This window comes from Phascolarctos cinereus, unplaced genomic scaffold (assembly GCF_003287225.1).
Source record: "Phascolarctos cinereus isolate Bilbo 61053 unplaced genomic scaffold, phaCin_HiC Scaffold_5;HRSCAF=322, whole genome shotgun sequence".
NCBI lineage: Eukaryota > Metazoa > Chordata > Mammalia > Diprotodontia > Phascolarctidae > Phascolarctos > Phascolarctos cinereus.
The window spans coordinates 460,646,283-460,670,387 of NW_027555958.1; the positions used below are offsets into that span (position 1 = coordinate 460,646,283).

The 24,105-nt window shown below is 42.1% G+C and overlaps 1 protein-coding gene across 4 annotated transcripts in view; it reads left to right on the forward strand.

Moving 5' to 3' along the window:
• Positions 1-24,105, forward strand: part of FGGY (FGGY carbohydrate kinase domain containing) — a 544,879-nt gene that overhangs the window by 391,223 nt on the left and 129,551 nt on the right. For all 4 annotated transcript variants that reach the window (XR_013487452.1, XM_020993102.2, XM_020993097.2 and 1 more), the window contains exon 9: positions 15,907-16,014. Coding sequence is in view for 3 of the 4 variants with exons in the window: in XM_020993102.2 (XP_020848761.1) it covers positions 15,907-16,014 (108 nt within the window). In the remaining variant the exon portion in view is untranslated. The remainder of the gene's footprint in view (positions 1-15,906; positions 16,015-24,105) is intronic.

A 24,105-nucleotide genomic window follows, 5' to 3' on the forward strand; every position in this document is an offset into this window, starting at 1 on the left:
ACTAACTAAATACATACATACATAAATACAGACGAGTCTCTAAGAGGGAAATTAAATTGTCCAAGGCCACACATATCAAAGTTAGGATTCAAATCCACGTCCTAACTCCAAATCTACAGCCCTTTCCATGCTCTCTTCCTAATCATAATTCAAGCCTGTCTGGCCCTTTAAGATTCACAAAGCAGTCCCCTTGCAACAACACTGTGAGGTTGATGGATCAGATTTTCTTATCCCCATTTGACAGATGGAGAAGCTGAAAATCAGAGAGGGGAAGTCAATTGTCCATGATCACATAGAAAGTAAGTGTCAGAGGTGGGATCCAACTTGATTTCAATTCTAATGATTATTCCACAGTATTCCATAGGTACATTCTATTTTCCCCTTGATATCGAGGGCTAGAGTCAAACGGACCTGGTGCTGGGTAGTCTGATGTACCTGTGGTATAGACGATATGCATCATATTTCACCAAGTGAAGCCAAATATAGCAGAAGCCTAACCTGTTATGAGAGGTTTTTTTGGTGTCATCAATTGGCTGTAATATCAGAAACAGAAGATAGCACTTCCACATTATTGGATGAAAGCAGATGAAAGGAGAGCACACATTTCTGGAATAATATTAGTAAGCTGAAAAGCACCCAAGAGAGAAAATTGGGGAAGCGTAGCCCAACAATTCTATTAAAGACTTGGGATCCACAAAGGTCTTGACTGTGTAGAATGTTGTGCCAAATCCAGTAAGACGAAGCCTAATAACTATAAATGGAAAGTCCTAGATCTGGTTCCCGAAAAATCACTCTCATGTGTCTAGATATCACCTCATCGGAAAAAGGCCTGGAAATTTCAGCAGATTGTAAGCTCAGTTTCCATCAGCTATTCAATATGGCAGTTAAAGAGGTGATTCAGGCAGCTAGGTATTGTAGCAGCTAAAGCACTGGGCCTGGAGTCAGAAGACTCATTCTTGTGAATTCAAATCCAGCCTCAGATGCTTAGTAGCTGTTTCTCTGGACAAGTCATTTAATCCCATTTCCCTCCGTTTCCTCATCTGTAAAATAAGCTGGAGAAGGAAATGGCAAACTGCTCCAGTATCTTTGCCAAGAAAACCCTAAATGGGGTCATGAAGAATCAGACAACTGAAATGACTGAACAATGCCAAAGGAAGTAATAATCCTCACTATACTCTACCCTAGTTGGAAAAGATGTGGATGTCTGGAATATTGTGTTCTATCTGGGTAGCATATACTTGGAAGGATTTTGATAAACTATAATGTGTCTAGGGGCAGGTCATCAGGATTGGGAACACCCTTGAAATCATGTCATACTCGGACTTATTCTACTTGGGCCCAGAGGACATAGATAGGTGGAGACCAACAAAGGCCAAATTTAGGCTTGGTATAAAGGAAAAACATTTTAAAAAATAGTTATCCCCGGGTGGAATGTGCTGCCTCTGGAGGTACTGGGCACTACTCCAACACACAGCTGAGGTTTTCAGTCAGAGTCTGAAGGACGTTTGTTGAGGATGTCATAGGGTAGATTCTTGGTGAGGAATAGATTGAAGATGTTCTCTAACGTCTCTTCCATGGGGCACTGGCCCTGGAGTCAGGAGGACCTGAGTTCAAATCCAGCCTCAGACCAAACACTTGACACTTACTAGCTATGCGACCATGGGCAAGTCACTTAACCCCAATTGCCTCAAAAAAAAAATTACATCTCTTCCAACTCTGAGAGTGGGTGAGGTTAGGCGACTTTCCCAAAGTTCACCCCTTAGATATCTAACCATCTATTCAACCAATAACCTAAAGTCACTTGGCCCTGTATTGTTTAGCAGAAATGCAAAATCCAATAGAACCTTAGCTGATCACAAACTGAAGTATGCCTGCTTCTTCCTCACCCTGTTGGCTGGGTAAGTTATTTCCTTTTAATCTGTGCTTTGGGAAACTAGTTTTGCTCCTCATTGGTTCCTGTGAGTGACCCAAGCAAGTGTGTTTCCTTGTGTCTGTTGAAGCAATGTTCATGTCATGAAAGTGTGGGGTCAGCTCGGAGAGCCGCACAGGAGACTCTGATTTTTCCCTAGCCAAACCCTTCATTAGAGAATTCATGTTTTGTAATTCCATCCCTAAGGGCAGAAGTAATCTGAACCTGGGTCTTTCAGTCTGTACCGTTAGACTATGAACCTAACCCGTTGTTTTGCAGCATAATTTAGGTAGCTACTTCATAGAAACACTTAGGGTTAGTTATATCTAGACCAGGACAACATTTACCTGTTTTCAAATTTGTGCCTTTCCCATTTAAAGTAACATTGAAATCGCCATCATAGACATTGTATCCTTTTCTCTCAACCGTTTCTTTTGGATTTCTCATGAAATCTTTCCAGGCATGAGAAAAAGGTTTGTTATTCTAAATGAGAGTGGGGTGTGGGAAAAAGAACAATACTCCTGAAATTGAGAAGATCCCCGACTGAGGTGTGCCTGTGAAGCTCTCACTTAAGCAGATTGACTGCTTCCTCTCTCTGGGTTTCATTTTCCTCACCTGCAAACTGAGCGGGTTGAACTGGGTGGTCCCTCAGGCCCCTCTTAGTTCTAACAAACAGTTTTGCTTCTAGATTTCCACCTTCTGAGTTCCTATCTCACTAGCACAACCTATATTCCTACATCCATTGTTTTACACCCTTCCAAGTTCTAACATTTTCATTTTTGTCTTCTAATATTCTAGGTTCTAAGGTTTCTTCTAGCTCTAACATCAAACGTCCTAAGGTCTCACCCACTTCTAACATTCTTTGTTCTAAGGTCTCTTCCAGCTCTGAAATGTGAAGCTTTGCCCTGACATTCTATGTTCCAAAGCCTCTTCTCATCTGACATTCCTTGTTCCAGTCCTGATGATCATACTGCTATAACCATGATTGCCCCAGAAGCAGGCAGGCATAATGGCATAAGCACTTAATGACAGTCATTTTTTCACTTCATTCTTTATTTTTTTTAACTTATTTTTTTTTAATTTTCAGGCAGGTGAGGTTAAGTGACTTGCCCAGGGCCACACAGCTAGTAAGTGTCAAATGTTTGGTCTGAGGCTGGATTTGCACTCAGGTCCTCCTGCCTTCAGCACCGGTGCTCTATCCACTGTGCCACCTAGCTGCCCCACCTCATTCTTTATTAATGCTTGTTTCTGTCTCCCTACTGCCTGAATAGGTGGTGAGAATGGGGAAGGGAAATGTTAGTGAGTCAGTAATGGCAAGGTTTACTCCTCAGGTGAGAATCAGGCCATCCCACACCTGTGAAAGGTGGTCCTGTAAGCCACCAAATCAACACACAGGAGATCAACTAAAGAGGCAAATTCTGCCAGAATTCACCATCCCCCAGAAGCTGTTCTGGCCAAGATGGGCTGTTTTATTTCATCTTATCTTCCCATCAAGTGGTGGCATAAAATCAGGATCTGTTTTTTTGTCTCATGGGGTGAAGGCAAGGAAGAAAACCAGTCTGCCAGGACAAGCAGGTCCAAGTGAGTCAGATGTGGATGACACTCCTTGGTCACCAGAAGGGGATAAACTTCACATGTACAAGATAGGGAAGACAAGGTGAAATCACAGTTTCTGTGATGAACATCTGGGAGGATTACTGGACCACAAGCTCAGGAGGAGTCAGCAGTATGGTATAGCAGACAAAGGAGTGAGCATTCAATCCTGGGCTACATTAAGGTGGACATGATATCCAGCAAGAGGAACAGGAATATGATAGCTTCGCTGTGCTCTGCTCTGGTCAGACTGGCTCTAGACTATTATATTTAGTTGTGGGCACCATAAAACTGTTAAAAATAAAAGACCTAGAAAGGGACCTTAGAACACAGAATTTATCACTGGAAGAAACTTTAGAACATAGAATATGTTAGAACAGGAAGAAACTTAAGAACATAGAATATTAGACCTGGAAGGAACCTTAGAACATAGAATGTTAGAACTGGAAGGAATCTTGGAATTTGGAATGCTAGAGCTGGGAGAGACTTTAGACCAAAGAATGTTAGCGTTCAAAGTAACCTTAGAATGCAGAATGTTAGACCCGGAAGTAAGAGCTGTGGTTTTAGAATTTAGAAAGTTAAAGCTTAAAGAGACTTTAGACCAGAAAATGTTAGATCTAGAAATGACCTTGGAGCATCAAATGTCAGAGCTGGAAGTACCCTTAGAACAAAGAATTTCAGAGCTGGGAAGGACTTTGGAACATAGACTAGTAGAGCTGGGAGGATTATACAAAGAACACAAGATATGAGAACTGGAAGGAAACTGCCAACACAGAAGGGGCTTTAGAACATGAAAGGAAGGACACTGAGAAGCTAGCAAACATATGCCTGAGGGTAACTGGGATGGTGAAGGATCTTGAGTCCATGTGTTATGGGGATTGGTTGGAGGGATAGGGGGATATTTCAACTTGATGATTTCAAGGACTCTCATGTGGAAGGGTCACTCTAGGGTGAAACATGGAACGTTGGGTGGAGATCGTAAAATGGCACAGGTGTCATTTCTGTCATTGGAATTCAGAGATTGTGGGCTGCACAAAGGTCATCTTCCCAACATACTGGCTGGGTGGGTTCACTCACTAGGTCTCATTAGCAAGTGTTCAGGACACAGATGAGCTTAACTTGGAAGGAATGGAATGGCTCCAACGAGTTCCTTACATTTGTTTTAAGTTAGTATCTATAATTAGCAATAATGCCTTTATACATACACACACACACACACACACACACACATATATATATATATATATATATATATATATATATATATATATATATATATATATCCAATTATAATTGTTGTTAAGTATTCTGCCAAGCAAAACATATTACAAATTACAAGCTCACTCTCTTTAAGTTGTTTTCTTAGAATTATAATTTTGTCCTACATCATCATGTCATATATTTTATAGTTGGTGTTTTTTTTTCCTTTTTATTCTAAAGGAAGCCAGATGGGCTCCGGATCCACTCCCATCTTTGAAGGTTTGACATTGATTTCCTTCCCCTATGCCAGGGTTGAAATTAGGTCTGCATTTCATCCAGATGATCTATTCAAAACAAGAGCTGCCTCCTGGCAGTTGCTCACAGCTGAAGAGCGTTCCTCTGGATTCCTAGTTTCATTTGTTGCTGGTTGCTGTAGAATGTTTACATAGCTTCCATGTTAGTATGCTCCTTTATAGAGGACGTTGAGAGGTTAAACCTACCCAGATCAGCTTTCCCTCTCCTCCCACCCTCTCTTCCTTTGCTCCCTTTGCCTTTGTCTTTAGAAAACATGTATTTTTCCAAAGAAAGGAAGGAAGGAAGGAAGCAAGGAAGGAAGGAAGGAGGAAGGAAGAAAGGAAAAGAGAGAGGGAGGAAAGAAGAGGGAAAGAAAGAGAGAAAGAGAGAAAGAAAGAAAAGAAGAGAGAGAGAGAGAGAGAGAGAAAGAAAGAAAGAAAGAAAGAAAGAAAGAAAGAAAGAAAGAAAGAAAGAAAGAAAGAAAGAAAGAAAGAAAGAAAGAAAGAAAGAAAGAAAGAAAGAAAGAAAGAAAGAAAGAAAGAAGGGAAGGGAAGGGAAGGGAAGGGAAGGGAAGGGAAGGGAAGGGAAGGGAAGGGAAGGGAAGGGAAGGGAAGGGAAGGGAAGGGAAGGGAAGGGAAGGAAGAAAAAAATGCAGAGCCCTTCACATTCCTATAAAACCATGATGATCAAGCAGAAAGGGTAGAAAGAAACACTGAATTGTGTGGTGACCTCTCCTAAATAAGGACAACCCCAACAACTGCACTGGGGTCTCAAGAGGGTTGTCTAGGAGCAACACTAGTTCAGAGCAAATTTTTGAAAGGAGGAAAATTGCTCTTCTATGCCTCCTACCCCCTTTTGTAATCCCTGTCCTTTGCTCTCACCCCAACACCCACTAAGTGTTGACTGGCCCTAAAGAGTCTGGACTCTTTTTTGTCTTTCATTTAAATCCACGTGAAAACAAACATTTATTAAATGTGTTCTGTGTGTCATACAAGAGGGGGTGCAGTGAAGAGGACTGGGTTCAGTCCTTCCTCTGGAATATCCTGGCTTGGTGACCCCATACAATGGAGTACTTGATGGAATACTGTGCTTGGAGTTGGGGGATCTGAGTCCAGATCCCACCGCCAATGCTTACTATGTAAATGGACGGGACGTTCAACCTTCCTGGGCCTCAGTTTCCTCAAATGCAAAATGAGTCAGACTAGATGGCATCTAAGATCCCTTCCAGATCTTAATCTATTATCCTATGTTGATGAAATCATAGGACTAGACCAGATATAACAAGGGGACCAGGCACTCTATCTGACTAGCAGGAGATTACAACTCTATGTCACTTTTAACTAAGTATGCTATAGAGTAGAAATCTGGAGGCCAAGTAGAAAATAGGCTAGATTGAGGACAGGGGGCAGGAAAGACCTCAAGTGCCCCATTTCTGAAGATAAGTTCCCAATCCTTATCTTCAGTCCTGAGCTTCAGACCCACGTATCTGACTGCTTATAGCCTTCAATTGCTCTTGGTCAGTCGTTGAACAATGTCCGACTCTTGGTGACCTTGTGGATCACAGTACGCCAATAATGTCCGTGGGATTTCCTTGACAAAGATACGTGAGTCGTTTGCCGTTTCCTCTTCCAGTGGATTAAGGCAAACAGAGATTTGTGGGGATAATAATAGCACCCACCGTCCAGGGTTGTTCTGAAGATCAGATGACATGATGTTTGCAAAGCTCTTAGCACATTACCTGGCACATAAGCACTGTATAGATGTTACCTATTATTATAAATATTATCTTAATAATTATCATTGATTTTCTTGTTGATAATATTTATTATGTTATATAATTATTATATAACACACTGTTATATAAATGCTAGCTATAATGCTTTCATTATTATTGATTAATATTATTAATAATATTTGTCGCATGATAATTATAATTGTTATATAGCACATAATAAGTGTTATATAAATGTTAGCTCTTATAATTACTGTTATTACCAGTGTTACTTAATAATAATTATTATGGCTATTATCTTATAATCTGGGTTCAAATCCTGCTTACCACATGTTCACCCTTTAGCAAGTCACAAACTTCATTTTTCCAAATTATAAAATGAGGGGTAAGACTAGATAGCTTCTGAAATGCCTTTTAATTCTATATCTACAGTACTGGGTTCTGTGTTCAAATTATGATGCTGCTTACTAGATAGATAGATAGATAGATAGATAGATAGATAGATAGATAGATGGATGGATGGATGGATGGATGGATGGATGGGTGGATAAATGGATGGATGGATGGATGGATGGTAGATGGATAGACAGACAGACAGATAGATAGATAGATAGATAGATAGATAGATAGATAGATAGATAGATGCCAATATAATTGGCTTCCTTTGCAATCCTATGTATTCTGTTTTATACCTTTAAAGACATAATTCTGAGAAGGAGTCCACAGTGTTCACCCACGAAAAGGTTCTTAAAACCCTGTTAGAGGAAATAGGGGCCAATGGGGTGATCTGAGTAGGGGAGTTACCCATGTTTTAAGAATATCAGTTTAGCAGCTGTGTACAGGATGGACTGAAGAGGATTAAAGAACTGGCAGGGACAATGTTTTTTTTTTTAATTGTGCTATTTATTACAGTGAGGGTTGATGCTGGCAGTAACACAAGAGGTTGTAGGATCTGAGAATCACAGTTTTAGATCTGGAAAGACCGTAGAGGTCATCCTACCCACCCCCTTCATTTTACAGACAAGGCAACCAAGGTCTAAGTTTCAGACCTTGGTTAGGGCCCAGGAATGCCTTGTCCCAACTCTCTGGCATTTGAAATTGCTCAGCCCTTAGGACCTGCAAACCCAAAACCCAGGACAAACTAATTTGGGCTTTCCATTCATGCCTGCCTGGCCAAATGTGGCTGCCTGCCTGTAGCGGGGAGAAGACAAGACTTTGAGAGGTTGAGAGAGGCTCCAAGGTTTCTCGGCTATTAAAGAACTCTTGCCAAGCAGCATTTGGTGAGTTCAGGAAAATTGAATAAGAAACACATGGATTACATTTCCATTCAAATTACACATGGGTTTCCAAATGAAGGGGATTGGGGACCTCGAGGTTAGACAAGTCCAAAAAGCTTTACAAATAGTTCAGGACACTGAAACCCAGTTTTTGGCTGGCCTTTCCCATCCCAAATTCGGGAACTGTTTGGTCAGTGGAGAGACCTGCAAAATTTCCTCTTTCTTCTCTCCACAAGATGTGACTATGATTAATTTCCATAAGCTACTGTTCAAACTTAAATAATTAGGTTGAATATTTAAGAAGGGCAGAACCTTTGAGTGAAAGGTTTCTAATTTTTCCAAGATCCTCAGACAAAAAAGGGAAAACCCTAAGGTTATCAAGGTCATCAATAGTGTGCTATCTTAAGATACAGAGTTGGAAAGAATCTTGGAATCTATATAGTTTAACCCCCTTCTTTTATAAATGAGGAAACTGAAGCATGAAGAAATGAAGTGACAGAGGCAGACTTAAAATTCGAGCCCTCTGATTCCAAGTTCATCACCCTTTCCACTGTGCCACTCTGCTTCACCTTTAGTCCTTTGTGTTGATATGGGGCGGGCTTTGTGAAGTGTTGGACCTGAAGTCAGGATAGACCTGGGTTCAGGTCTTACCTTTGATGCTTCTTTGGTAGGCAACCAGGAGCAAGCCATTTCATCTCTTTCTCCTCTGTAAAATGCAGGTGATGACTATAACACCTGCCCTGCAAAGGTGTTCATTTTTTTTGTTGTTGTTGTTTGGAAAGTTATTTCACCTGCCTGAGGAACTCCTGGTATGGAAATCCCTCCTCCAATCCAGGTCAGCAACTCCTCATGGAGGCATTTAAGGTCTTCTATTTGACTCCAACCTACCCTTCCTGCTTTATTACCCAGAATTCTCTTTCATATACTCTCCATTTCCTTGAACTCAACCCTCCATCCCCCGCCTCTGTGTTTTTGCCTAAGCTGTTACCTATGCCTGGAATGTCCTCCCTCCTCTTCACTGCCTTTCAGAGTTCTGCTCCACAGAATGCAAGCCTCAGAGTCAGGAGAGCTATGCATTCAAATAAGCTACCTAGGACACACTGGGAAATTAAGTTAGAGATGTGCCCAGGGTCACCCAGGCATTATGGCCATAAGTGGGACTGGAACCCAGGTCTTCTTGACTCTAGGACTCTGCTCAGTGTCCGTGAAGCCATGCCTCTCCCAAGGGTGTTCTGAGGATCTAATGAGATGATGTCTGTTAAGCACAACATGAATATGAGATGGGGTTAGTGCTGAGACTCAAATTCACATCCTCTTAGATGTAACTACAGAATGTAAGCTCACTGAGAGCAGGGACCATTTCCTTTTTGGTCATTCAATAGAGCTTTATTCTTCCTCACACTCTTAGTCATAGAATGACCTTCAATAAGTCACTTATGAACCCTTTCTGCCTCAGTTTCTTCATCTGTATAATGGAGATAATAACATTTATTACACAGGGTTGTCATGAGGATCAAACAATGATAAAGCTAGCAAAGCACTTTACACAGATTATTTCATTTGATTCTCACAACAGCCTTGAAAGGTAGGTGCTATTCTTATCTCCATTTTGCAGATCAGAAAACCGAGTCTTAGAAAGGTCAAGTGCCTAAGAAGTGACTAAAGCAGAATTTGAATTCAGGTCTTTGTGACTTCAGCCTGAGCACTCTATTCTCTATAAGCCCTTGAGACAAGAGAAAATGAAATACTCTCTGCAAAGGTCTATATAAAATTAGCTATTATTCCTATGTGCCATGCCTGGCACACAACAGGTACTTGATAAATGTTAATTGGTGGGTTTTCACCCTGTCAATCTGGACGTTATGCTATGGGAGGTGGCTTCCTCCTTCTCAGTGAATACCTTCAACAGAATGGAATCCCAAATACTGTCAATGGCACCCTACCACAAGATGGCCAGAATGGGAGTCAATGAAAAATCAGTTGTAAAATGATATCAAAGTCCATTTGCTTCAGGTCACCAGCCAGTGTGGAAATGCCCCACATCCACAGTGTCAGTCCTGGTTCAAGGCACCCCTCCAAACTCCAAACAAAACCTCCTCCTTGCTCTAGAGGCACTGCTGCCTGTGGACGGTGAGCCTTGCCCTCCCAGACCTGGCCAGGAGTTTATGGTGGCCTTGGAAAGATGAGCAATGGGGGCTGGGTGGTATCCCAGAAAGAAGTGCAGCATCTTCACAGAGTTATGAGGGAACAGCTATGTCAACCTGAGAAGTCTACACAGGTCGGAGGTGCCAGATGACAGTGTAGGGCAGTGCATCGAGTGCTGGAGGTGGAATCAGTGAGACCTGGGTTTCATTCCTGCTCCAGAGACTGGATAAGGGATTTCTCCTCTCCGACCCTCAGTCAACTCTATAATAATCATAATAGCTAACACGTATATAGCACCTCCTATGTGCCAAGCGGGCAGCTAGGTGACACAGTCGATAGAGTGCTGGGTGGAATCAAAAGAAATCATCTTTCTAAGTTCAAATCCAACCTCAGACACTAGCTATGTGACCCTGGGCAAGGCACTTAATCCTGTTTGCCTCAATTTCCTCATCTGTCAAATGAGCTGCAGAAAGAAATGGCAAACCACTCCAGCAGTATCTTTGCTGAAAAACCCCAATGGGGTCACAAAGAGTCAGCCATGACTGAAAAATGACTGAACAGTGTGTGACAAGCACTGTGCTAAACGCTTTACAAAATATTCTTTCATTTGAAACTCACAATAACACTGGGCAGTAGGTACTGTTATTACCCCCATTTTGCAGATGAAGAAACTCAGTCTGACTGAAGTTAAATGGCTTGATAAGGGTCACACATGTAGGAAGTGTCTGAGGCAGGATTTGTCTTCCTGACTCCAAGTCCAACATTCTATGTACTGCACTGCCTAGTATCCCAATTGTTTTTGAAATTCTCAAATGAGGCCTTAGGATCAAAAGCTAGGGAGCTAGAAGGGACCTTTGAGATATTATTATGCTGTAAGAAATAATCAAAGCAGATAGGTAGACACAGTGACTCTATCCACTCTATCCTAGTGGCTGGGCTTGGAATCAAGAAGACATTCTCATAAGCTCAAATCCAGCTGTGTGACCCTGGACAAATTACTTCATCCTGTTTGCCTCAGTTTCCTCCTCTGTAAAATGAACTAGAGAAGGAAATGACAAACCATTCCAGTATCTCTGCCATGAAAACCCCAAATGGGGTCACAAAGAGTTGGATACAACTGAAACAACTCAACAAGAAGAAATAATCAAGGAGATAATTCCCAAGAAACCTGTGAAGATTTGCATGGATTGATAAAGAATGACATGAACCCTTCCGTGCCATCATATCAACATTGTAAAAAGGAATAATTTTGAAAGACTTTGGAATTCTGATTCACACAATTAAATCATAACCATTGGTTAGTTCCTTAAATCATTCCAGAGAATTCTGGAATTGGAGCATGGTACTCACCTTCTGTCAGAGGGCTGAAGGACCAAAACATGGGACAAGACACATGGTGGGACATGCTGCTTCCAGCCAACATGGGATTTTGTTTTGCCTGATTATGCTTACTCATTACAAGGGTTGTGTTTTTCTGTTTCTTTTTTTTGCCTTGCCTTGTTTTCTCTTGCCTTCTCTTTTCTCCAGTTGAGGGTGGGGGTGGGTGGGAGAAAAGGTAAGTATTCGACAACAGAAAAACAATTTAATTAATCCCTCTTCCCTTCCCCCCCAAAAGGAGAGGTATCACTTTTAGGAAGAGGAAGGTGATGGTCTTATTATGCCTTGAATCCATGTCTTAAGGATCAGTGGAATGAACTTGACGTTTACCGTGGAAATGAGAAGACTCAGAGGGGAAATAGATAAATCCTTGACTTCTTCGCATATTTGGAGGGCTGTCATAAGAAGGAGAGATTCTGCTTGTTCTGTCTGACCCCAGAGAGCAGACCCAAGAGCAATCAATGGAAGTGGCCAGGAGGAAAATTTTGAATTACTAGCAAGAAAAACTCCCTACAAATTGGAACCATCCCAAAGTGGAACAGGCTTAGATGGCTATTTGCCATGACTTGCTCCTGGTGAACTCATAAAAGGTCCCAGTACTCATTGGATTTTTTTTTAAAGTGGCCAAGACATGGATCTTGGAAACAAGCTGGCTCTGGCTGGCCTTTCCTGTCTTGCTTCATATTTCTCTGCTCTACACGCTATATACCATTTAAGACTAGTAATCCAATGCATGGCCTTATATCTCCTGCCATTGTATCTTTGCACAGAGGTTTCCCCATGTCTGGAATGCCATCCTTCCTCAGCTTGGCCTCTTTTAGAGATCTAGGCCTCAATCAATGCACAGCTTTGGAGTCTTCCTTAGATGAATCCTCTTCTCATCACCCCCAGTCCAAAGTTCTCTTCCTCCTGAAATTAATTTGTACTTCCTGATCTCTACCCATGAGATATTGCCAGGCCAGTGGAATGTAAGCTCTTAGAAGGCAGGCATTGTTTTTGTCTTTTCATTTTTGGCACTTTGCCTTCCATATAGTAGGTTCATAGTAGGTAAGGAATGATTTGAAAGCAACAACTTCCTAAAAGTAAGTTCTCAGGGGTGAATGGATCATTGCAATAGAGTTGGATATCAATGGGCTAAGAGCCCTTTTCACAGGCATCCAAGTATTATGGGAATTTTTTACCTCTTTTTTTTTCTACTGGCTCTAGTATGGTCATTTTATTTTCTAAGTACAAAGTTGGTGAAAAAACAGAGCAGCAGCAGTATAGCAGTCATGCCCCAAAGGAGATGTGTGTGTGTGTGTGTGTGTGTGTGTATAAGACAGACAGAGAGACAGAGACAGATGAAAAGAGAAACAAAGAAAGAGGCAGACGGAGATGGACAGAAACAGAGAGACAGAGATTTAGCTTTTGTGGTGCTATTTTATTTTTAAATATTTAGGATCTTCATAAGGGATTTATTGAACTAATTAAAAAACACACACACACAGTAACCAGAAACCAATATTTGTATTCTCCAGAGAACCCAGGGCTCAGGCTTGCTCAGAAATGTTTTGGGAAGTCTATTTCTGCATCTTTGTTTTTTAATTTTTTTTTTTAATTCTGCTTGCTTTTTTTTTCCTGCTTTCCTGATGAGAAGCATCTGTAATTCAAGATGACTGTGGCTGAACAAGAGCCAGCTTATGTGTCTTTCCAATAATGGCATTGGGGCAAGGTCTGCTTGGCATCCTAACTTCAGTAACATGGCTCAATTTCCAGGACCCTGATCCATATATTTGTTGGTGAGTCAGGCAACAAGCAAGCATTAAGGTCTTGCTAAAGTACAGACACTGTGAGTGCTAGGGATGCAAAGAAAGATCAAATCCACTCCCTGCCCTCAAGGATTTTACATCTTAGTAGGGGAGAAAGCATAGAAACAGGTAGATACAAGATAGATACAGAACAGATGGAAGTTAACATCGATGAGAAGGCTGTTTGTCCTTCGTTTGGAAGAGTACTAACCACATGGAAGGGTCTTGAACTGGTGCATGAACTGGATTTAAGCGAGGCAGCATTGCATGAAGTCATCAGCCTCATTCTGTCTTCCAGAGTCATTGAAGTCCAGTGACGGGACAAAAGTCAGGATGATTGACAATGGGCTGGCATGCAGAGGATGACCTTGGTGTCTTTCATGTCTAACCAAACTCTCAGCACTGCACAGTGCCTGCTTCAGCTTCGTGGCCATTGGAGCAAATGTTCTTATCTGCCCATTCTGCTGCAGGAAGTTTTCATATGCTTGGGGTAACCATCCCCTAACTCACTGATGGGTTTAAGGCCCCTCAGTTACCCTGGTTTAGCCCATCTGCCAAGGTGGTTTAGCAGGGTGTGGCCACTGCACATGCTACAGCTTCTTAGAGCCGCAGGTGAGAGCTGAGTGCCAAGTAGACACCAAAGGTAGATGAGCAGCCCGGAAAAGGATGGGACAAGCCTTTACACCATAGGGGCTAGTCCTCCTTGAACAGCCATTTACCCCAATGAGAAGGGACAAGCAATAGGGAATGACGAGGAAAGGCGTGTTCCAGAAGGCAGTACTTGTGCTGAGTCCTGAAGGACTCCAGAGAAGCTAGGAGGGGAAGGTGAGGGGCAGAGCATTGCATGAATAAAAGATAACCAGTACAGAGACATGAAGATAGGACCCGGAATGCCCTGTACAAGAAACTGCAAGAAATAGAGTGTGTGGAGGGGATTAAAGTGTAAGAAGACTGGAGAGATAGGAAGTGGCAAATGTGTGAAGAGGTTTGAATCCCGGAGATAACAGGGGGCCATGGAGGTCATTGATTGGGGGTGGGGGAGAATGGTCATATCTATTCTATGGAAAAGTTACCTTGATCATGCAGGGGAGGGTGGAGTAGACTGGGTAGAGACTTGAGGCCGGAAGACCAGCTGGAACGTTATTGCAGTTGTCCAGGTAAGAGATGATGAGAGCCTGAAGGAGGGGGATGGCTGTGTGAGTGGAAAGAGCTTCTGTAAAGGCAGAAATGGCCAAGCTTGGAAATAAGTTGGACATACTGAGGTGAATGAGAGTGAGGAGTCAAGGGTGATAAAGACGTTGCGAGCCTGAGTAACCGAAAGGGTAGTGGTGTTCTTGGTGGCAACAGATACACTCGGAAGGGAGGTGAGTTTTTGGGGGGGAGGGCAGTGATTGGGGTAGTTCTATTTTGGATACATTGAGTTTGAGATATCTACATGGACATCCAACCAGAAGGTCTAATAGGAGTTGGTGATGTTCACCGAGAGCTCAGGAGAGCCTTCAGATCTGAAAGTCATCTGCATATAGATGAGGATTGAACCCAGGGGAGCGAATGAGATCACCGAGCAAAACTGTATGGAGGGAGAAGAAAAGAGTGACCAGGACAGAGCCTTAGGGGACCCCCCATTAGTGAGTGTGACACAGATGAAGAGCCAGCAAGAACGATGAGACAGAAAGGAGAACCAGAAGAGAACATTGTCATGAAAGCCTAGAGAGGAGAAAGTAGCCAACAGGAAGGAGGGTCATCAGTGTCCAGCAGTGGCCGCAGAGCAGTCTAGAAAGATGAGGAAGGAGAAAAGGTCATTAGCTTTGGCAGTTAAGAGATTATTGGTAACAATGGGGAGGGCAGTTTCAGTTGAATTATAAGGTCAGATTGCAGAGGGTTTATAAGGCAGTGAGAAAAAGGAAATGGGGGCACAGAGATGGCTTCTTCAAAAAATTTATCCATGATGGGGAGGAGAGATATAGAATATTAGCTAGCAGGGATGGTTGGATCAAGTGGGGGGTTAGTTTAAGAATGGGGGGGTTACAGGGACAGGAAACAGGGAACTCATACTGTGCTTTCCATCCATTGAAGCCCAAACTATCATTATTATTATTGTTGTTGTTGTTGTTATTGTTATTATTATTATCATTACCTGGGTGTATAGTATTAACACTCTTGGAATTTTTTTGTGGGAGAGCAGTCAGTACCTGTGTTTTCAGAGGTGGGGGCAGCCAACTGGCACTATGGCTTGGGCAGATAGACTTGGAATCAGGATGACCTGAATTAAAATCTTGCCTCAGTGGACTACAATTATTGAAAACTCTATCCACAGATGAGCAGATTAGCAATTGTCCTGAAATTGGTGGTTTTAGAGAGTTACCCAGGATACTGAGACATTCAATGACTTGCCCAGGGTCACGCTGCCAGAGCATCTCAGAGGCAGGATTTGAACCCCAAATCATTCTCCTCCCTTGTCTACTTGCCAACTGACAAAGTTCATTTTCTACTTTTGACCAAGTCAGTCCCAAATGGTTTCTTACTCAAACCGTCATGTGGGATCAAGCCAGCCTTTCACCTCACTCATCCGCTTTATCACTCTTTTTCCAGATCAGCCCAGACCCCATTTTTGTGCCAGGCATTTGGGGCCCCTACTTCTCAGCTATGGTTCCTGGACTTTGGCTAAATGAAGGAGGGCAGAGTGTTACTGGAAAACTGGTAAGTTAAGTGAATGGCCTGATCCTTCAGGACATTCGTGCATTCATTCAATAAATCTTGATTAAGCGCCTACTGAAAACATCAAGTTTCTCCATGAAGTCCTGGGAGAGATAGAAAATTTAGATGAAACACAGTCCCTTCTTTCCTGGAGCTCATGAGTAGGAGGATAAGACATTCACAAAGATAACCATAATACAGACTATTTGGATTATAGATTATAGATTTATAATATTAGCTCTATTGACTTAGAACTCCAGCTCTAGGGGACCTTGAAGGTAGCAAGTGACTGAGGTGAGATTTGAACCCATGGCCTCAGATTCCAAAGCTGGGGCTCTTTCTGCTACAGTATGCTGTTTCTCATAATTGTATACTATATGCATTAGTGAAGCGCCTTAAAGGAATGCCTGGAGGGCTGTTGCAGCTCTGTAAGAAAATGCAAAACCCAAGCAGCCAGTCCACACTCATATGTTACCAGGGTCTCATGTCCCAAGCGGTTTCATTGGAAGTTAAATCAATAGAATTTGTTTTTGCTTTTGCTGGCTTAGGTGAATAAATGAATGAGTGGTGATTTATGAACCAGGCTCCTTTGTCATGAGTGTGGCTTTTCCAGCTACCAGCGTACATATGATACCCCAATCTGCAGCTCCAATCTGCCAAAGCTGCAGGGCCGAGGAGGAGAGGAGGAGAGAAGGGACTGAGAAGCCCAGCTAGAAGAACAGGGGTTAACCTAGAAATGAGAAGAAGAGATGCTGCCAAGGGCATCCTGGGAAGAAGGGCTCCTGGGGACGTCCTCGGGACTGGTGATGAGCTCTTAATGTCTTCCCACTTGCTTCTACTTCTTGAGTCACTGCCTCTGTTTCTGACCCTGATCTAGTAACCAGGCCCAGGTGAATTGTACTGTAACAGTCTAGACCCAGCACACTGGATGGTAAGTAGTGCAGGGCATTTTAGAATCACAGAATCCCAATTTAAAAGGGACCTCATAAGGCCACTAATCCAACCAAACGAAAGTCCGCTCTACAAGACACCCAAGAAGAGATCTTTTTTTTTTTTTACAACCCAACAAGTATTTAAGTGTTAATTATGTGCCAGGCAATGAAGAGGTCACCTTTACTTTGTTTCAAGACGTCTAGGGAGGGGAAGCCTGTGGCTTCTTGAGGTAGCCCATTCCCCTTGGGATTGGCTCAATTGTTAGGAGGTTTATCTTGATATCAAGCATAAATTTGTGACTTTATTTTACCCAAAGCTCCCAGATCTGCCGTATGACCTAAGCAATGCAAGTCCACTCTTTCTTACCTGAAACTATCATTCAAATTCTGGAAGTGTTATCTTGTCCCTGCTGGGTCTTCTCTAAGACAACACTGAAACATCCCCATTTCCTTCTGTCAGTCTTCATACAGCACAGTCTTCTGGCTTTTTGCTATCCTTATTCTCCCTTGAAGACTCTCCATCTTATCAAGGCTCTTCATAAAATGTGCATCCACATATTGAGCAGATGGATGGGGCAGGGGCAGCAGGAACAGATGGACCAGACCTCCTTCCTTTCCATGGATCTGGCACCTTCCACTTCTGATTTCTCTCTATAACTCTTAGGTCTGGGCTTCATTAGAGTTCTGCATTCACCAAGCAGACTCATGGACATACTGTGGTTTGCCAATAATGTTCCTTAGAAAGAGATATTTCTCAGAAACTAATAAATAGGCTTGTTAATTTAAATCAGCATCCTCTAAGATTATTAAATCATAGACTTCAAGTTGGAAGGGACCTCAAAGATCATCAAGTCCTACCCTCTCATTTACAGATGAGGAAACTGAGTCCCACAGAGACAAAGTGATTTTGAAGGGAGTAAAGAGCAGAGTCATGTCCTCTGACTCCAAAGTTGGCCCTCATTCCATTTTCCCAGGTTGTTTTAGGGATGAGGAAGGGTCAGAAACCTGTGATTTCACTGGTCTAGGGGGCTCCCAGTGAGTAACACTCTATCAAAGCATGTCAGCAACTTGTCTACAAGTTATAGGCTTAGAGAGACAACCAGAGCATGGTGAAATTAAATGACTTACCCAGGGTCACCTGGCCAGTTTGTGACCAAGGTGAGACTTAGTCAATCCCACCTCCCATCTTCCTTTCTCCAAGACGAGCTCGCTATCCACCAGGTCAAGACATAGCTTTACCATTCCATTGTCATGCAGTGTGAATCAGTATTCCTGAGTCTAAGAACCCCTAATCAATTGTTAATCTGTTTATTGTTGTATAAACTCACGGGTTTTGAATGCAGGAACATGGTGGGACATTCTCCACAGCTGAAGACGATGAAAGAAGTGAAGCCAAGATGGTGCCTAGCCCCAAGTTCCAAGACTCAAGGACTCTTAGGAATGGACTTTGCACTGAGCAAGGCAGATTGGGAGGTTTGCCTGATATTTTCAGTCCAGAGACATGCCTCCTTTCTCCAGTCTCTGTCCCCTTACTTCCTGGTGATATTAATGATTATTATTATTTTTAAAAATAGCAACAGAGGTTATTTGCCTGTTTTAAAATCATGCAATGACCTTATATGAGCCACACCAAAAACCCAAATCAAGGAAGAATCCATCTCAAATCCTCCATGGATTAAGAGAAATCCCTGGTGGGTCCTGAGCTTTGGCTGAAGGATCCTGAAAAGGTGTTTGCTGCTCTGTTGTTTTCTATGTAGTGAACTTGGTGCCTTGGTTTTAATTCTCCCCCAAGAATACAAGATGGTGGGCCCCTTATTATTCTAACAGCCAAATGAGGTCTTGACGATCTGCTCCCTTCTCTGCCACCTCCTGATCAACCCTTGATCCCTGTTTGTTTACCCCCTTCCCGCAGTCAGATCATTTTAATCTAAGGCCCGAGCCTGGTGAAAAATAGTTGTAGGGCCCTGCAGCAGCCCCTCTTCTCCTTGACAAACGTGGATTCTGGAAACTCCTAGCGTTGGCCTTGGCCTGCACTGGGGGCTTCTTCTGTTAACTCTTCATCCCTCCCCCACAAGGGGTGTTCCAAAAGGGCCAACCTCCTGGCCTGGCCTCCCACCCTCACTGCCTCCTGGCTAGATCCAGCCCTTTATGGATTCCACACTTTTCCTCTCCTTTAAAGTCAGCCCTCACTTGTACTGAATGCAAAGCTTAGATTTAATCCGTTTCCACAAAATCATCTTGGATACAGCTCAAGTGAGCCACAGACATATTCCAGTAAACATTAATAGGCTCCTGAACTTCTCTCTTGGGGGGCAATTTGTTCTTATGGATGTGAAAGATGTGTTATATTCAAGAATTCACATAACCTCTCAGGACTGTGGCAATTCACTAAGACTCCAAGGGGTCCTAGTTGGAGGAGGAAATTTACTCACCTGATCTCTCTGCCAGGGAAATCACAAGCCTCGTCCCCACTTGACACAGAGAGATGTTGGTAGAAGGAGAGGCTGATGAAGAGTGTCCCAAAAGTCTCGATGCAGTTTTTGGTTATTAAAGCTTAAAATTTCACTGAACTTTTGGGACATTCCATATAGATAGATAGGGATATATCTCCTCAACTCCTATGTGTGTATATGTAGTCTCTATCCCCTGTCTCTATCTCTCTATATATAGGTACACATAAGTGTGTGAATTGTGCATATATGTGTGTGTGTATATGTATGTATGTATATGTATATATGTATATATACACACATATACATACATATACATATATACATACACATGCATGCGCACACACTCACATATATATACACATGTATGTGTGTGTGTGTGTGTGTGTGTGTACATATATGCTCTACCAGTGTAGATCTGTACCTGCTCTGCTCATCTGAGTTGTCCAGGGGCATCTGAGAGCCTAAGTGACTTGCAGAAGTATGGAGATAGGCAGCTGAGTAGCACAATGGATAGAGCACTGGGTCTGGAGTCAGGAAGACCTGAGTTCAAATGCAACATTAGATACTTACTAACTATATGACTCTGGGCAAGTCACTTCATCCTGTTTGCCTGGGTTCCCTCATCTGTAAAATGAGCTGGAGAAAGAAATGGCAAACCATTCCAGTATCTTTGCCAGGAAAACCCAAAATTAAGAGTCATATGTGACTGAAACAACTGAACCAAACTGGGTATGAATAAGAATAAGCACAGTGAAAAGAGAATCAACCTTTGAGTTAGGGAGACCTGGATTCACATCGTGCCTCTGAAATGCTAGGAAACTCTCTAAGATTTTGCGAAGAAAGTGATGACCTACACTGGTAGAAGGAATCCTTCTCTGGAGATTCCCTGCTCTGCTGAAATTGTAGGTCCAGGCTTTCCCCTCCCTCCAATACACATACACATATATATTTAATAATGTATGCATGTAATACATACACACACGTATACACACATGAGCACACACGTGTTTGTATATATGTTTGTACACACACACACATATATATATACACATATGCCAATACACAAGATTCCACAATAATTTCCTAACAGGGACTGCATTACTCTCAAGTGTCTTTTACTAGAATCTTATTAAAACTATTACTTGAAGTAAAAAAAATAAAGTTGCATCTTCAGCTTTCTGCTAATAATATAAAACAGAACTCACACTGGTGGAGTTTTTCAGGTTTCCGAAAGCCCTCACTTTACAGCCATCCTGTGTGGTAAGTGGGGAGAGACTTAAGGGGCATCTGAAGGTTGTCTTCAAGTCTTTGGGGCTGTCACCTGATGCAAGGAATCAAAATGTCCTCATAGGAGTATTGGGTAGAAGGCACAGAGAAGCAAATTTAAGCTTGATATAAGGAAAAACTTCCTGACACTTTGAGCTATGGAGACACGCAATGAGCTGCCTTCGGAGGTGGTGGGTTGTCCCATCCTTAGGGGTCTCCAGGCAGAGGCTGGATGTGTGATATGGAGGATCCCCATTTAAAGTCGGGTTAGTTTAGGTGACCCCTGAGATGTCTTTCAGCTCTGAAATTCTGTGTTTCTGTGGCATGATGCCTAATGAGGAGACTGAGGCTCAAATTAGTTATTGAGACTTACTCATAGTCACATAAATACTAACATCGAAGTCAGGATTAGAACCCAGGGCCTGGTTCCAAGTCTTCTTGCGTTTTGTTACTATACCATCCTTCTTCCATTTTTTAAAATTTAAAGTATATTTGCTATTGTATAATTGAGCCTGTTCATAGGTTGTCAGATCAGAGGGTGGCTTAGAGTCTACAAAAAGCTAGGATTGGTTCCTAGCTCTACCATTTACTTTGTATGTGGCCCTATTCAAGTCATTTAATATACATTTATTGGTGGGGGAGGAGGAAAGGAGTAAGCTTTTATTAAGTGCCTACTATGTGTCTGGCACAGTGCTAAGCACTTTACAAATATGGTCTCATTTAACTCTCACAACAACCCTGGGAGGTAGGTGCTATTATTATCCTCATTTTAGAGATGGGGGAACTGAGGCAGAAGAGGTTGAATGATTTTCCCAGGGTCAAACAGTAAATGTCTGAAACCAGATTTGAATTCAGGTCTTCTTGACTCCAAGCTCAGTCCTCTACACACTGGATGCCTCAGTTTCCTTATCTTTAAAAGAGGAATCATATAACCTACTATACTTAGTACACAAAGTACTTGTGACATACGAATAAAATTCTGCCTATATAAGAAGCTTTGTGAACTCCAAAAAGCAGAGAAGGCTTAAGTCCATATGCAGAAATTGGCCTTTCTACAAACTGGCAAATGGGACCTACTCATGTGTGTGTGTGTTTAAACAACTATGTGAAGGGTTTAAAAGACAATCGTGTTCATTAAAAACACTTTTATGGAGTTCAAAATAAGTTTGAGTTGAGTTAGTTAAAATAATGAAATAAACAAAACTTTCATAGATTTAAAATGAATCATTTTGTCAATTTAATTTTTTAAATTTAACAATTACATTTAAGATTTTATTCTTCCCCACCTCCCCCCAAGTCAAGCTTTTTTCTTATACTTTGGACAGATTCCATCTGTCTATTTACAGATGGGCAGGTCCTTTGGTAAATGGGCCAGTTTCTGCATATGGGCCCTTTATACTTGTCCTCACATCTGTTTGTTCCTTTGCCAAAATGTATGTTGTCTTTCTTACTTTCCCCTTTGGATGTGTTTTTGATGGCAGAATGCATGTTTCCTCCACATTTTATACACTGATCCTCCACCTCCTAGGGCTGAGGCCTTTGGGTGATTAGGGTCAGCCAACAGAGCCCTTAGGAAGAAACCCTTTTAAAGAGGCAGTACACTGACCAAGAGAGACCCAAGGGAGAGGAAACTTCAAGCTGGCCCTGATTAAACCAAAATCCAAAGGGTACCGAAATCTAAGGGGCCACCTGGGAGGTGACACACGTTTCTGCAGCAATAATCCGAAGCTGAGGAGTCAGGAAGGACTTATTAAACAGGGAGCAGCAAGCATCAAGGAGATGCGGCCATATGATGTCCCTGGTAGGTGGATTGCCTTCCTCCTCTCTCCTTGCTGGGTCATCGATCCTTGTTGCATGCATCTGCATCCGTAATACCTTCTCTAATGCTCAGGCCGTAGTGCTCTATCTCCTTCGATGATGGCAATGGCCCATGGACCAAGGACCATGCTCACTCTTTGAGTGTGAACACTGACTGCAAGCAAGGCTCCAAGCCTGCAGGAGGGGTTGCGTCTGAACTGAGGCTGAACGTAACCGAAGCTGCTCTACTTTCTTTACAAAGTTGTGTCACTGATCTACATCTTCCTAGGAGCCCCAGAGGTCAAGGACATTGATTGCCTTGCCATTTAGACAAGATGACCAAAATCTTTCCTATTGATATGATATACTCCCACAGACCAGGAAAGCGAGGCAGTGGCAAAACAACCTATTTGAATCTTTATTATGTGTCTGTCATTCACAGCACCAGAAGTAACCTATACATATAGATAACTATGGCAGATAGATAGATAACTCCCACCCATCATGCCAAAAACAAAAACCACATTCTTAACCATTAAAGTGATCCCAAAGGGAAATGAGTTGCCCCATTGGTCAGTTGAAGGAAATGATGAAATTTAAGCTAGATAGTAGAAGATTCAGGGGGGCATAATAGATATCTTGAAGTAATCAAAAGGTGGTCCTGTGGAAGTAGGATTTAGATTTATGTTGTCTGGCACCATAGAGCTGAACTAGGGAGGATGAGTTTAATTTTCAACATCATCAAACAGCCCAGGAAGGAATGGGAGATGCTAAAGGATAAAATTCTGAAAACACAAAGGGAAACAATTCTGATGGGGGGGGGGTGTTGCCTGAAGAGAAGTGGACGTATAGGGCACTTACCAATCAACTTAGATTTTTTAAATGTTCAAAAATGGAAGGTATTCAAAACGTTCAAAAATGTTCAAAATAGAAGAGGATCAAATATACCAAAAAAGACCAAATAAGAGAGCAAATATAAGAGCATGGCAAGGTCCTGAAAAAATGGTGTCAGGAATTCTAAAGCTCAAAATGAGTTGAAGCTGGCTGAGCAGCTAAGAAGAGCAAAAGGGGTGTTTGTTTAGCTATGTTGGGAGAAAAAAAAAGGTATATTAATTAAGGGAAAAGCCTTTCCCTTCTGGTGGATTGGAGCAATGATAACTGACAATGGAGAGAAGGCAGAACTGTTCAATTGTTACTGTTTGCTTGGTAAAAGAGAATGGACTTTAAACTAGAAATGATGGAACAAAAATGATGATAAGGAATAGATACCCAATTGAAGTAAAAAGATAGCAAAAGGATATCTAGTTGCTCTTGATGAATTCAAGTTACCTTGCACACATGAACCACATCAGTGGGTACTGAAAGAATTGGCAAGCTTCTGTCAGAAATATTTGAAAGATCATAGAGGAAGAAAAAGGTACACAAGACTGTAAAGGGGAAAATGTCCCAGTTTTCAAAAATAGGAAGAAAACAGTCTACAAATGAAATATGACTCATAAATCATTTTGCACAGTGCCTGGCACATAGTAGACACTTAATAAATGCTTATTCTCTTCCCTTTACCTTCCCTGCAAATTTGTAGGCCAGCAAAGATGACTTCAATTCTTGGGAAAATTCCATCATGGATCATTAAAGAGATAGTTGGG